The sequence below is a fragment of the Oryctolagus cuniculus genome, chromosome 2 (genome assembly GCF_964237555.1).
Source record: "Oryctolagus cuniculus chromosome 2, mOryCun1.1, whole genome shotgun sequence".
NCBI lineage: Eukaryota > Metazoa > Chordata > Mammalia > Lagomorpha > Leporidae > Oryctolagus > Oryctolagus cuniculus.
The window spans coordinates 115,841,551-115,857,082 of record NC_091433.1 but is presented as its reverse complement, the minus strand read 5'-3'; the positions used below and the strand labels follow the sequence as shown (position 1 = coordinate 115,857,082).

At 48.1% G+C, this 15,532-nt stretch overlaps 1 protein-coding gene across 2 annotated transcripts in view; it reads left to right on the top strand.

Moving 5' to 3' along the window:
* The window catches only part of SMYD1 (SET and MYND domain containing 1), a 43,410-nt gene that overhangs the window by 23,132 nt on the left and 4,746 nt on the right, over positions 1 to 15,532 (top strand). Inside the window, exons 4-8 of one of the 2 annotated variants that reach the window (XM_002709640.5) lie at positions 1,840 to 1,970; positions 4,005 to 4,043; positions 8,196 to 8,385; positions 12,495 to 12,587; positions 14,621 to 14,784. In XM_002709640.5, coding sequence (XP_002709686.1) covers positions 1,840 to 1,970; positions 4,005 to 4,043; positions 8,196 to 8,385; positions 12,495 to 12,587; positions 14,621 to 14,784 — 617 coding nt within the window. The remainder of the gene's footprint in view (positions 1 to 1,839; positions 1,971 to 4,004; positions 4,044 to 8,195; positions 8,386 to 12,494; positions 12,588 to 14,620; positions 14,785 to 15,532) is intronic. The other variant, XM_002709639.5, reaches the window with a different exon arrangement.

Here is a 15,532-nt window from a genome sequence, read left to right as displayed (position 1 = left end):
TCCAACTTATTCAACCTGCAGTTGGGAAAGCCAGGGTGAAGAAAAGAAAGGAATTTGCCCAAAGTAACACAGCCTCCTAGCAATATTCACAGCATAATGTCAGGTACTTGCTAAATAGCCCATAAGAATAGTGGAGGAAGTGATACTCTTCCCTGTTTCTAGTGTAGTCATATGAGTGTGTAAATGCTCATAGTGTGTATTCATATAGAAAGCAGAACGTCGAGTGCAGGTATTAATGCATTCTATATTATATTCAGTTTTTAATTTGAAAGGAAGAGAGAGAAGCATCTTCCATTTGCTGGTTCACTCTGCAAACACCTGTAACAGCCAGGGCTGGGTCGAGATGAAGCCATGAGCTGGAAACTTAATCCAGGTCTCCCACATGGGTGTCAGGGACCCAACTTCTTGAGTTGTTACTGCTGCCTCTTAGAATGTGTATCAGCAGGAAGTTGGAACTGAGAGTGAGGCCGGGACTCTAACCCAGACACTCCAATATGGGATGCTGCTGATCCAAGTGTTGTCTTGACTGCTATGGTAAATGTCTGCCTTGGATGTCTTCATTTTTTTTGAATTTTTTGTACCATGAGAGAAGATACTTGGAATATATTTCTATAAACACAACTTTTTTAAAATAAAGATTTATTTATTTATTTTGAAAGTCAGAATTACAGAGAGAGAGAGAGAGTTCTTTCATTTGTTGGTTCATGCCCCAGGTGACCGCAACAGCCAGTGCTGGGCCAGGCCAAAACCCAGCCAGGAGCCAGGAGCTTCTTCCTGGTCTCCCCAGTGAGTACTAGGGCCCAAGCACTTGGGGCATCCTAGGCTGCTTTTCCAGGCCATTATCAGGGAGTTGGATTGGAAGTGGAGTAGCCAGAACTTGAACCAGCACCCATATGGGATGCTGGCATCGCAGCCAGTAGCTTTACCTGCTATACCACAATGCCGACCCCAATACAACTTATTTCTAAGGAAAAGAAAATCACCTGAATGCTATACCAGTAATAACTAATTCAATTTGCCAAGTAAATGTTAAATATTGTACTCATCATATTTAAAAATTGTGGACAACCACAAAATAATCCAATAGAAATGTCAATTTATATTTCTTAAAAAAAAAGACTTATTTATTTGAAAGTACGAATTACACAGAGAGAGAAGGAGAGGCAGAGAGTGAGAGAGGTCTTCCATCCGCTGGTTCACTCCCCAATTGGCTGCAATGGCTGGAGGTGCTCCAATCCGAAGCCAGGAGCCAGGAGCTTCTTCCAGGTCTCCCAGGCGGGTGCAGGGGCCCAAGGACTTGGGCCATCTTCTACTGCTTTCCCAGGCCATAGCAGAGAGCTGGATTGGAAGTGGGGCAGCCAGGACACAAACTGGTGCCCACATGGGATGCCGTCTCTGCAAGCAGAGGCTTTGCCCGCTATGCCACAGCGCTGGCCCCAATTTATATTTCATGAGCAGCTAGAGGAGTTGAGGGTGGGGAGAGACACACAGAGACACACTCTCACACATGCACATACGTGGAAATCAGGGCAGAGAGAGAAGAACCAAGGCAAATGCTGAGGAAGACGCATGTGAGGCCCAAACACAGAGAAAGGGACCCAGCATTTCCATCATCTTTGGCTTTTTTAGTATATGGTAACCCACAGCTTTCAAGGTGCTGCTGCATTTTTGCACATTTGGCACTATCTACCAAAGCAAGAGGCTATTTTGTTTCCAGACTCTCTAAGCATCTCCAGGGTGAGACTGGGACTTCTATGATTTTCTACTCCTCTTATAAGGTTGATGTTCTGTCCCTAATCTGCAACTGTTGACTGACTTTTTAATCTTTCTTCTGGGCAGATCAACTGCAATGGTTTCACTCTTAGTGATCAGAGAGGCCTGCAGGCTGTGGGTGTGGGCATCTTCCCCAACCTGGCCCTGGTGAACCATGACTGCTGGCCCAACTGCACCGTCATATTTAACAATGGCAAGTGAGTATCTTCAACTGGCACTGTGTAATGGGGATGGGGAGACCTTATGGTATGTTCTCCACACTTGACATAAGCCAGAGTGCACCTGTTGAATCTGACTAGCATGGGTTTCAAAGGTGTAGCAGGTAGGAATCTCATTCTAGAATAGTCGTGGGTGGGAGCAAGATGATAAGGAGGACATCAGAGGATTCCACATGGGTCATCTCTGAGTCTTTGCATGTTTCTCGAGGCTGCATTGATGGGTTAGACACGTCTCTGACTTCTAACACTATTGAATAGCTTGAAGTCTGGGATTATGTACCTAGAGTTCATCGCAAAGCAATACAGATCGAAAGTGGGTTGGCAGGAGCATAGATCAGTCAAGGTCCCATCAGGAGTCAGAGGCACACCCAAAGAGCTCACTTGAAGAGAATTTAATGAAGGGACAGGTTATAGAAACGTGGGTTTAGGAAACTAACAGGGAACGGGGCAGTGCCCAGGGTCTGGTAACATATGAAACCATCACCACCTCTAGACCTGGAGGGTCACGAGGAGGCCATAGTGTTGTGAGAGCTGAGCTGTGGCAGGGAGCTCCCCAACAGCTCTACTGTGGTCGTGCCTGTAGAGAAACCCGCCATTGCCTGCACCATGGGCTCAGTACCCCCATCTCTTTCTCCTCTCACCCTTTGATCTGCTTCCTTTGGCCAAACCCCAGCCAGAGAGCAGAGGATCCTGAGTGATGCAGCCTTCAGAGGTCAGCTGCGCCCAGGAAGGCACAGCTCAGGGACATAAGGGCGAAGAGGGGTTCTGGGGGTGGGGCACAAATGGAGAGAAGTCGGCAATGGGATGAGCCCCCAGTTGTCCTGCGCTCTGACCAGGGATGTCTGAGGGAAGGAAGGAGACCTGAGTGATATGAGCTCCTTGTGCCCTTAGAGGTGAGCTCCCATGACAGGTGCCAGCTGACTCAGATCCGTCAAGAATGGACAGATTTCCTCTGGAAACTTCCTAGAAGCAGAAGACAAGGGTTTCAGGTCTTGGTTGAGAACCAAGTCTAAGCCCCGATACAGCAAAGGCCCTACTTTCCCTTTGCTTTCCCATTTCTGACACCAGACTCTTAATCAACTGAGAAAGTCACTCAGGATGGGGAAGCTTATTTTGGATGCAGATGCTAATCTTTTCTCAGCATTGTGTTTCCTTTTCTAAGCCTCTTGGGGTCCCTGGCCTAGACCTCATGAAATCTTCCCTTGAGGGGCTGTTGTACAGGCTACCTTGGCTGTCATCTAGGTCAGCCTGGCTGTCAGAGAGTATAAGCTCAGCTACAGATGGAGCCAGATTTTCTAGAAGGCCTTCCCTAGGCAGTGGTGACTCTGGGCTCATCTTGTCACTGTGTGTAACAGTCAAGGAACCTGGGAATGCTTTCTTCAGGTCATGTCTGATGTTTGCTTTGGCTTCCTTGCATCTACTAATTTCGAGCAGCTATTTTACCCAAACTTCATGGCTTTTGTGCAAGAGATGGTATCTTTTCAGTCACTGCCTAGCTGCCTACTATAGTGGAAAGAAGCCTGGATATGGTGTTAGCGCCCCAGTTCTATTCCCAACATTTTTTACATGCTGCTTGTGTGACCTCACCAGTCATCACATGCAGTTCAAGCTCTCCCCAAGATAGGCATCCAAAGAGGCAATGTTTATTCATCTTGGATGCTTGTTAGTAGGAAAATAAAATAACACCATGCCATGCATTTCATAGCACTACACTTTCAAGTGCAGGTCTCACTCATCACCAGGTTACAAGTGAGAATAAGCAGGTCCAAAGAAAGGAATTAACTTCTTGAGGGCTGAGTGTCTTTGAACCCAGAACTTCTCATTCCAAATTCAGGGCACGTTCCTCCACTGAAATGCATCTTGTCATGTGAGCTCAGCTGGAAGGGCTGGAATAAAGGTTGTTGTAATGGCCAAAGCTTGGATTGTGTAACCCAGAATGCTGTGTATCCTGCTAGCCATACCGGATCGGCCAATGGTACTGATTTCCATTTGGGTATCTGTTTTGTCTTTCAGTCATGAGGCAGTGAAATCCATGTTTCACACCCAGATGAGGTGGGTCAGTTCTTTCAAGCATCCCTGCTCCTCTGACCCATCTCCCTCACTTGCCTGGTTTGCTGGGGCCACTCCTTCCCAAGACTCCATGGCTGTATTAGTCTGTGAAGTCCTTTTGCAGCCCAGTGTCTAGCCTTCACTGAATGCTATACATTTTACTGCATTTCAATTAACACTTTGCTCCGCACTCACCCACCACTTGCCTTGTTTTTGCTTTATTTTGCTTCCTTCTTGCCTCTCCTTCATTCCTCACTTCTCCTGCCCCTCCAGTCTTTAAGCATGAACCATCTAGTCTACATTATCTTAGCAAAAACCTGTATTTTCCCCTAAACCTACTTACTGTAAAATGAGGTCTGTTGGTGTTGCTGACCTACTAAAGGATGGTATGCTTGATTATAATTCCCAACTTCTCACCCAGACTGGGCTCTAAGAATAGCACCCATAACTGTGATATTTTGATAAATATTTATTCATGGTGTTCTGTTAACTGCTTCTGGCTAACTATGAGTTAGTTGCTTAGATGAAAATTTACTTTAGACTTTTCTTGTTAAAATGTCCATACTGCTTAAAGTGATTTACAGATTCAATGTAATCTCTGTCAAGATACCAATGGTTTTCCTAAAAGAAATAGAAAAAACAATCCTAAAATTCATAGGGAACCACAACTGACCCTGAATAGCCACAGCAATCTTCAGCACAAGGAACAAAGCTGGAGGGATTACAGCACCTGACCTCAAATAATGCTACAGGGAGATAGTAACCAAAACAGTGTGGTACTGGCATAAAACTGACACACTGATAAATGAAACAGAATGGAGAACCAGAAATAAATCCACATAGCTACAGCCAACTGATCTTTGACAAAGACACCAAAAGGAAAGTCTATTCAGTAAGTGATGCTGGGAAGCTGGATACCCATATGCAGAAGAATGAGACTAGACCCCCATTTCTCATCATATAAAAAAAGACAACTCAAACTGGATCAAAGACTTAAAACCCCAAGCCAGGAAACTACTAGAAGAAAATACAGGAGAAACATTCCAGGACATTGGTATGGGCAAAGATTTTACAGATAAGACCTCAAAAGCACAGACTACAAAAACGAAACCAGGTAAACGTGATTATATCAAACGGAGAAGCTTCTGCACAATGAAGGAAACAATCAACAGAGTGGGAGAAAACATTTGCAAACTATTGCCCAGAAGACATAAGGAGCAACAAAACACACCACCAACAACAAATCCCAACTTAAAAGCAGGCACATGATCTGAATAGATATTTCTCATTAGAAGATGTTTAGATGTCCAAGGGTTATATGAAACAATGCTCTTCACTTTTGACTTTTTTTTTTTAAATAACAACTAAATGGCCCCAGAGGGATATTTTCCTCAGATTAGGCTTGAAAGCCCTTGAACTGGTCTTTGACCAACTATTGAGAACAAAATGCCACATGGACGTTTTGGCTTTGACATTGCAATGGTAGAAGTGGTTGGTGCAGCCGAGGCTGTGTTGGTGTGCAATGCACATGACTGGATGATTCACATTATCTTCTGGGCTCAAGTTCCATATCTGTAGAGTGAAAATCAAGAGGAGAACATCTCCTAGAAGCCTTCTAGGGCTCTGAGCTCTGTTCCTAACCTCTTCAAGAAATAAATAAATTGCCTCCTGGTGACTCAGTTAGTTGAACTATGGAATTATAGTGTTGGAGATGGGAGAGGTCTGGGGTCCAGGGTGGTAAGAGACTTGTCCAAGGAAGCTGGTTGGAGGAAGAGTCAAGGCTAAAACTCCTTCCACAATACTTATTCTGTGTTGATCACCATTTGCCCTCTAAGCCCCAATTCCAAGTAAGGTAAAATGGGATGAACATAAATGCATTTTTCCATATTAAGGTGACTTTAAGTTAATTTGATTTTGAAAACTCTAACACTATTTAAATATTCCAAGACACTGAAGGCCTTGCCAGAATTGGCTCAACCATGATGAAAAGGAACGAACTCAAGATTCCAACCCACTTGGCCACTGGGTCACTGTTGAGTTAGGATATGTCAGTCTCTACAGCAAGCTGGCCTGTAAAAGGAACACAACTACTTACTTCCCCACCAGGACCAAACACTAGAAACCCACACTCCATCACTCCACGTAGGCCCAGGAGTTGCTCACAAAGAGCTATTTAGGACATTAGTAAAGTCTGAAAAAGCACGGGCTTTGATGCGTCTCATTTCTCGTCCATCATAGACACGGGAGGCAGCCGGAATGCAGCTGGGTGAGGTCAGAGGGATGTGGTGAAGCATCCTTGGCACTTCAGCTCTAATCTTGCTCTGTCTCCAAAGTGCTGTGAGGTCTTGGGGGAAGCTGCCTGTCTTAGGTCAGCATCCTCATTAGCAAAATGAAGATTGCCTGCAACTTGGGCATCTTAGGATTCTACACAGAGCTGTGAATAGAATCGTCCAGGCATCCTCTCCCACTTGCATTCCATCACTTCAATAAAGGCTGCTGCCAAAAATTGGGGTTAGGAAGAAAGGAAAGAAAGAGCAAGAGGTGAGCAGGCACTTGGGTTTTGCCCAGCTCCATGTGAGTTATTTGTATACTTATTATCACCTTTTTCAGATGTGCTGATGTGACCCACTTTGGGGAAAGTGGATTATTAACCTTAAATGGTCACCTCAGAAGGTGCCAAGACATGCATGTCGCTGCCTTTCGGCAGGTGCACCTTTGGTTGTTCTATTAGCTATTAGCTTGTTTTCTGTGGTTATAACAGAATATCTGATGGCGGGTAATTTGTAAAGGAAGAAGCTTTAGAGGCTGAAAGACCAAGATCTAGTGGCCCCAGCTGTTTGGCCTCTGGTGAGAGGCTCATGGCAAAAGTGCCTCTGAGAAAAGTCACAGGTGAGACAGGAGGCCAGAGAGTGAGGAGTGGGTGGGTGCAGGCTTGCTCTTCTTAAAACAACTCGTTCTTGTGCCAGCTGATTCCACTGGACCAGCATTAATCCCTTCAGAAGCTTGCACCCCCAGTGGTCTAACCACCTCCACTAGGCCCCCACCTCTTAAGCTTCCACCACCTCTACACCACCACTGTGAGGACCATGCCTCCGACATATGAACCCTTGGGGGATAAACAGCAGCCACACCCTAGCAAATGTCATCTGAGATTCAGTGGAAAAAGCAGCCTTGGACCAAGACCCAGAGTCTTACTCTGTGTTGCACATGGTGTGCAACTCAGCCTTTCTGGGAAGTCAAAGAAATGACCAGAGATCTCTGTGATGATGCTCTCCCCAGCCCTCTGCATCCTGCCATTTGCTCTCAAGTGATGATTTCCCACTGGGCAGTGAGGCCCCAGGATCCTGAAGAGACAGAACTGAGAATCTAGTATGCAGGGCAACCACTTATGTCCTGTAGCCATCTGGCCTTGTGGAGGCTGACCACCACTGTGTGGCTTTGCTGGATTTCATTTCCAAGGAAGGCTTCTATCTTCAGCTCCATCTGAATCTATTATATGGTAAGCAGGTGGTGCTGTAGGTCATTGGAGGGTCGGGTCTAGGCTGAAAGAGAATTGAAATGCCATCTGCTCTTGCTAAGCCCCGTCTCCTAATAAACACAGAAGTAAACATGAAGTAGGCTAACAGAGCCAGCCATTGTTGGTTTCCCTTCAATGAGGGTATAAGTCCCCTCTCATAAGGTAGGCCTGAACCATCAAACTGAAGCTCAAGGTAAGAGGGGGCTTAAAGTTAGACTCAAAAGAGGCCAAGACTGTAATTGGACGTGTATTTCTGAGAGAGGAATCCTTGAACTACCCAGAAATTATTTTCAAGTCTTTTCTGGTTTGGTGTTTTCTTCTGATTATTTTCCCCCTCCTTTGTTACAATTATTAGCTAAATATACAGGGATAGCTGCAAGTGTGGAATCCATGTATGATTTCGTGACCAAGTCCAGTTCTCAGCTGGACTCTTATTTGAGCTGTTTCCAGAGCGAGGATCTGAATGGAGGAGATTTGACTGTTGCAGTGAGAAGAATGTTATCATCCAGAAAACTGTCCTTTAGGTCACATTTCCCCTTTTGGGGGGCTGTGGGGATTTTCTCAGAGTGCTAGAGGCTGTTGCTGCCTTTGAGGCTTGACCCCTTGGAATTGACTCTTTTCCTTTCACCCCGCTCCAGAATTGAGCTCCGGGCCCTGGGCAAGATCTCGGAAGGGGAGGAGCTCACGGTGTCCTATATCGACTTCCTCAACGTCAGCGAGGAGCGCAGGCGGCAGCTGAAGAAGCAGTACTACTTCGACTGCACCTGCGAGCACTGTCAGAAAGGGCTGAAGGACGACCTCTTCCTGGGGGTGAAGGACAACCCCAAGGTACACGGCCCCTCCTGCTGGGGTGTTTGCTGGGGGCCTCAGCTTCTCCAGGAGCCAGCCGATGGGATTTCGCAGTCAATGAATGCGCCCCTGCCCATGAACTTCCCAGAGGGCCTGTAACTCTGGGGATTCAGGCAGAGCACGGCAGGCAGGTCCCAGCCAGTGTCCTGGCATCACCTCTTGTCAGGTGTGTTTGGGGGAGTTGCCTCTCCCCGCCTCCTGAAACCTCCCTGGTCAAGCCATTGTACTTGCCTAGGGTCAGGCCTGAGAAATCGCACATGAAGTTTTCTTTATTTTTATTTTTTAAATTTTTATTTATTTGTTTGACAGGTAGAGTTGTAGACAGTGAGAGAGAGAGACAGAAAGGTCTTCCTGGCCGGCGCCGTGGCTCAATAGGCTAATCCTCCACCTTGCGGCGCCGGCACACCGGGTTCTAGTCCCGGTCGGGGCGCCGGATTCTATCCCGGTTGCCCCTCTCCCAGGCCAGCTCTCTGCTATGGCCAGGGAGTGCAGTGGAGGATGGCCCAGGTGCTTGGGCCCTGCACCCCATGGGAGACCAGGAAAAGCACCTGGCTCCTGGCTCCTGCCATAGGATCAGCGCGGTGCGCCGGCTGTAGCGGTGGCCATTGGAGGGTGAACCAACGGCAAAGGAAGACCTTTCTCTCTCTGTCTCTCTCTCTCTCACTGTCCACTCTGCCTGTCAAAAAAAAAAAAAAAAAAAAAGAAAGAAAGAAAGGTCTTCCTTCCATTGGTTCACTCCCCAAATGGCCGCTATGGCCGGAGCTACGCTGATCCGAAGCCAGGAGCCAGGTGCTTCTTCCTGGTCTCCCATGCGGGTACAGGGGCCCAAGCACCTGGGCCATCCTCCACTGCCCTCCTGGGCCACAGCAGAGAGCGGGACTGGAAGAGGAGCAACTGGGACTAGAACCTCCCATATGGGCAATAAGCCCATATGGGATGCTGGCACTGCAGGCGGAGGATTAACCAAGTGAGCCACGGCGCCGGCCCCACAAACTTATTCTTAATATAGGATATTTTTACCCTTTGACCAAAAGGTTCTACTTCTATGAATTTTCCCCTTAGCTGTGCTTACGCATGTGAACAAAAATACATGTATATGCATGGCGGCATTTTGGGGAGCAACAAAATATTGAATACAACCTTCTAACTACAAGTAGGGAAATGTTAAATGAAAGAAATACCCTGCTACCCTTACAATGAATGAAGTGGATGTTTATGTAGCTGTGGAGGGAGCTCTGTGTCTTTTATTTAACCAAGAAAAAACCTTTGGGAGGGAAAGAGCGAGTGAGCGAGCGAGAGAGAGAGAGAGCGAGCGCGCACTCCTATCTGCTGGTTCACTCTTCAAATGCCCCAGAATGACTGGGGCTGGGCTCGGGGCCAGAACTGCAGCCAGGAGCTGGGAATGCAATCCAGGCCCGCATTAGCGGAATTGGGAGCCAGACCAGGGAGGAACTCCTGTGTGGGACGGGGACGTCTTAACTGGCAGGCTAAAGGCCTACCCCCTGAACTCTATTTCTGGAGGGAAAAGAATGAAGGAACCAAACAATGCCATGTGTGTGTCTGTTAGTGCTACTGCAACAGGGAACCACAAACAACCCAAAGTGGTCTCACAGTTCTAAAGGCTGGAGTCTACAAACTGTCATCAGTGTTGGTTCCCTACTCTTCCTTTTTAAAAAAGATGATTTATTTATTTATTTGAAAAGCAGAACCTTTGAATGAGAGCTGGAGAGAGGCAGAGAGTCTTCCAACTGCTGGTTCACTCTCCCATAGGGCTGCAACAGCCAGGGCTGAGCCGGGCCAAAGTCAGGAGCCAGGAACTCCATCCTGGTTTCCCATATGGGTGGCAGGGGCTGTCTTCTGTTTCTTCTGTTGGCCATTTTGGGCCATCTTGGGTCATCTGCTGTCGCTTTCCCCAGGAGCATTAGCAGGGAGCTGGATCGGAAGCCAAACAGCTGGGACTTGAACCTGTGCGCTGATGTGGGATGCTAGTGTCCCAGAGGGGAGCTTAACCTGCTGCACCTCAGTGCTGGCCCCCAGGTCGGCTCCTTTGAGGGCTGTAGCATTTCCCCCCCTTATTCCTCTGGACTGTCTTTGCTTAGGCTGCTGAGGGCTCTCTTTTCCTCGTTCCAGTCTTTAACCATGGTTTTCACAATTATTCAGTTACTCCCTGCCCCTCCTCTTCTGCCTCCTCCCCTTCTCTGGCTTCTGCCCCTCCCTGGCCTCCCTGCCCCTCCCAGGCTTCTCCTGTCTGCTGTCTTCTATCTTGTCCACCTCTAATCTCTCTTCCTCTTCCCCTGTCTGGCCTCAGCCACCCCTTCTCCTTTGCTCTTCCTCTTCATTTTCTATTTTCTTTAATGCTTCTGGAGAGAACAGGCTTTCACTGTGGGGTTTCCTTAAATCCTGGCTGCAAATCAGAGGGCTCCTGACTTTGCTCACAAAAGCACAGCCACATGGGATGGCCCTGATTCCTTTCTCAGAATGGATTTATCACATTTTAGACATATGAAGGAATAACTTTTCTGCCAGTTCATTTCGGGAACCTTGAAAGTAGCCTCCTTTAAAGAAATGGATTCACTTCTAGAGCCTTCTTACATCAAATTGAGCCAGACTTTTAATACTTAACTGTACTCAGCGAACTATTACTCCTGAAAATTCTCTAAGAATTATTAACTTTTTTAAAAAAAGATTTATTGATTGATTTGAAAGTCAGAGTTACAGAGAGAAGGAGGAGAGAGAGCGAAAGAGATCTTCTATCAGCCGGTTTACTGTTCCAGTGATCTCAAAGGCTAGACCTGGGATAGGCCGAAGCCAGGAGCCTAGAGCTCCTTCTGGGTCTCCCACATGGGTGCAGGGGCCCAAGCACTTAAGCCATCCTCTGCATCCTCTGTTGCTTGCCCCAGGCTATTAGCAAGAAGCTGGATCAGAAGTGGAGCAGCCAGGACAAGAACTGGTGCCCATATGAGATGTCTCTCTCTCTCTCTCTCTCTCTCTCTCTCTCTCTCTCCTTATCTCTTCTTTCTCTGTAAGGATGTCTTTCAAATAAATAAATAAAACCTTTTAAAAAACCCTATTCTGATGGATTTTGATGAGATCACTAGACTGCTTAGGCAAAGGCAATAAGCCTAATGAGTCTAGATTTGATAAAGAGCCAACACATTTTTTCATAATACCCTTTTGATTAAGACAAGTAAGTAATGGCTGGAAGAGTTTGAATCACCATTATCACAAGTGTTCTCTCTTTTTTTATTTTTATTTTTTATTTTTTGACAGGCAGAGTGGACAGTGAGAGAGAGAGAGAGAGAGAAAGGTCTTCCTTTGCCGTTGGTTCACCCTCCAATGGCCGCCGCGGCCGGCACACTGCGCTGATCCGATGGCAGGAGCCAGGTACTTATCCTGGTCTCCCATGGGGTGCAGGGCCCAAGCACTTGGGCCATCCTCCACTGCACTCCCTGGCCACAGCAGAGAGCTGGCCTGGGAGAGGGGCAACAGGGACAGAATCCAGCGCCCTGACCGGGACTAGAACCCGGTGTGCCGGCGCCGCAAGGAGGAGGATTAGCCTAGTGAACCGCGGCGTCGGCCCAAGTGTCCTCTTTAATGATCTCCAGTGGCAAAGTGGAGTGCAGTTTGGGGTCAAGTGTTGGACTCTGTGTTCAGTTCTTTGCTGATATTTGAGTTAAAGACTTGGATGAAGACAAAATACAAGAGCGCACACCTGTGGAACAGATGGTAGACTTGAAGCAGCGAGGAAGAAAGGCAAGTATTTGAGATGATAGAATCCGAGTCCAGAATCCAAAGAGAATGCAACAGGGATCCATGTCGGGCTCTGCTCTGGAGTCCAAAGGCCCAGGAGTGGACACAGGCTGGGGATAGGTCAGCTGGGCAGTCTGGCTCTGAGCCTGGGTCACTCAACATATGTCCGAAGCGTGAAGAGGGAGCTGGACAAGCTCCAGGGACCCAGAGCAGCATTTGCAGGAATTAAGCACTCAGAATGCTGAAGGGGTTAACCTGGCACTGCACTGCATAAAAGGTAACAGTGGACGGGAGAGCCTCATGAAGGGGTCTCCACTCCACATCTGCCCCTTTTCCAGCCCTCTCAAGAAGTGGTGAAGGAGATGACAGAGTTCTGCAAGGATACACTGGAAAAAATAGACAAGGCACGCAGTGAGGGTTTGTATCATGAGGTAAGATTCCCTTTTTATAGAGGGGAGGGATAGAAGGGAGGGACCAGAGAGGAGTGGCGTGGGGGTGCGGAGGCCACAGACAGGTTGTTTTCCTGAAGTTGTCCCATGGTGGAGACCTTGACTCTTCCTGCCCTTGGACTTTTAGCACCTCCGAGGATGTGTTCTTGGTGACTGTTCAACCCACTGAGACCAGGCCTGAGGAACGCCAAGGCAGCCTGACAGAAGTCCCTGGGGATTTTGGGTAGCTCAGGTGGCGTCAGAGCTGGAGGAAAGGAGATGGCTGTGGGACACGCTGGGAGGGGGTTGCTTGCTTTCCTGGGCTCAGTGCACCTGTGGCTGCAGTTTCCAGTCTCCCAACCGAGCTGCTGATGCACTGTGGAGTCTCACCTGGCTGTATATTAGAATGACTTTTGGAAAATGCTCATGTTAACTTCCCACCAGGATGATTTCACTGTAGTCTCTGGAGATGGGACCAGATATTTAGGATTTTTAAAGCTCTCAGGGGATTTCAGGGTTGGGACCCACTCCCAAACACCAGCCTGCCAAACAGTTGCGTTGAATTAATCCAAGCAGCTCTTGGAGATACAGATTCCTGTGTCTCACCCCTAAGGGAGGATTCATGCAATCTCCAACAGAACACAGGTGCCAGGACCCAGCATATTCTCCTCCAGTTCATTAAGCAACTCTGTGAGGCCAGGCTGGGATGCCACTACAGGGCCTGGGAGATTAATTTGTGTTCATTTTATTTGCTCTCATCTTCTCTCTCCTTTACCACTTCAGTGCTCATTTGGGGTCCTTTCTAGGGTGACCAACACAAGGCACACTCCTTGCCTCCTGGGAATTCTGTCCTGTGGGGAGAAAGTCATGTGCAACATAGAAAGTCTGTGCAGGCATAGGTCAGAGCTGGAGCAAGTGGCAGGCTCCATGGGTCCCCCTCCCCCGGCTTCTCGCAAACTCTTCCTCCTTTCTGCTTCTTTGCCATTCAAATTGGGCAGGGCCAGATGTAGGGCTGGATGCGGCGGGCCCTGTGGATTGTAGGGAACCGTCTTTAGGACACATTGTTGGCAGTCCTCATTTTGTTGGACTCCTACCCAGTTGCCTCATGGGCTCTAGACAGCCAGGGTCACTCTTCCAGACACTGTTTTGTTTTGTTTTTTTTTTGACAGGCAGAGTGGACAGTGAGAGAGAGAGAGAAAGGTCTTCCTTTTGCCGTTGGTTCACCCTCCAATGGCCGCCGCGGCCGGCGCACTGCGCTGATCCGAAGCCAGGAGCCAGGTGCTTCTCCTGGTTTCCCATGCGGGTGCAGGGCCCAAGGACTTGGGCCATCCTCCACTGCACTCCCGGGCCATAGCAGAGAGCTGGCCTGGAAGAGGGGCAACCGGGACAGAATCCGGCGCCCCGACTGGGACTGGAACCCGGTGTGCCAGCGCCGCAAGGTGGAGGATTAGCCTAGTGAGCCATGGCGCCGGCCACCAGACACTGTTTTGATTCATCTGAGACAGGGCACAGATATCAGTGTTTTGAAATGATTTCCACCTGATTTCAGTGATCATGATGGAGAACTGCAAGTATGGTGATTAAGATGGAGATGGACTGCTTAGGGTGAATCTGTTGCTCACTAACTCTGTGACTGTGGCATAGTCCTCACCCTCTCTTCAATTCCCTTGTCTGGCAAAATGGGAATATTAGGGGGACCTATCTTAGTGCATTTTGTGAAACAATGAATGTATTTATCTGTGTCGTATCCATATATGTGCGTGTGCACATAGCTTCTGTAGCTTCCTGTATCTACTGACTTTAAAACGCCTCGCTCTGCTTGTCAGCCATATCTCCTACCATCACCTTCCCCATCCTACTTCTTAGCCCTATAGGACCAGTTTAGACGACACACATGTACTCTCCCACCCACCTCAGCAGTTTCCCCAACCCCTTAAAAGCATGCCTCTCCAGTGTCCCCCTGATGGACTTGGTTACATGAGCTGGGCATGTGTGCTGGTGCGGTGGTAGTGGACAGGGCCCACGTCTCCCCGCAGGTTGTGAAGTTATGCCGGGAGTGCCTGCAGAAGCAGGAGCCAGTGTTTGCCGACACCAACCTCTACACACTGCGGATGCTAAGCATTGTGTCTGAGGTCCTGTCCTACCTCCAGGCCTTTGGGGAGGCTGCGGACTACGCCAAGAGGATGGTGGATGGCTATATGTAAGTGACAACCCTGGGGTCCTGTGGAGTCTCCTGAAGGTGTGTGCATTCCAGAGATCACAAAAAGTGGATGACACACATGTTGCTAACCCTCCCTCCTGCACCCCCAGCAGGCATTAGTAATCAATAATGATTCTCTTTGTAACTGAGCCTTTTTATGGTGACCCTCTGAGCACAATATCCAGTCAGAGTTGGGATTTGGGATACAACCTATTTGTCACCCCTGTTCTTTGTCAAATTCCCCATCTCATCTACCACTCGGGTGGCATCTTACGCTTTTTGTCTTCTTACTTCTAATTCCAGCTTAATGAAAACCTTTCCTAACAATCAGCATAAGCAATCTTGCAAACTATCTTTTATTTTAAAAAACAGAAGATACACCTGCCATCCTTGCTTATAAATTGTAAAATGCGACTCCCTTGCCTTCCCTCTGCAAATAACCACTCTTGCCTTCTGTACCCATTTTGGCATGTGACTGAATTTCTGGCCAAATGAGTAAGTTGGCACAAGAAGGTTCATTTCTTGGGAGAGGCTGCTAGTCATAAAAAAAGCGCGGGTGGGCTGTACAATGTACTGAAAAGAGAACCCCTGCCAAGAGGTGTCATGGAGGTGAAAAATACAACACTGTCTCCCCCTTGAATGTCCCGTCACTCCCCAGGGAGGAGGCTGTGGCAGTCCTTCCTGAGAGCTTCCGGCTCCCTGTATCCAAGCCCAGAGGGCCATCCTGGCTCTGTTCTCCGAGAGGGCT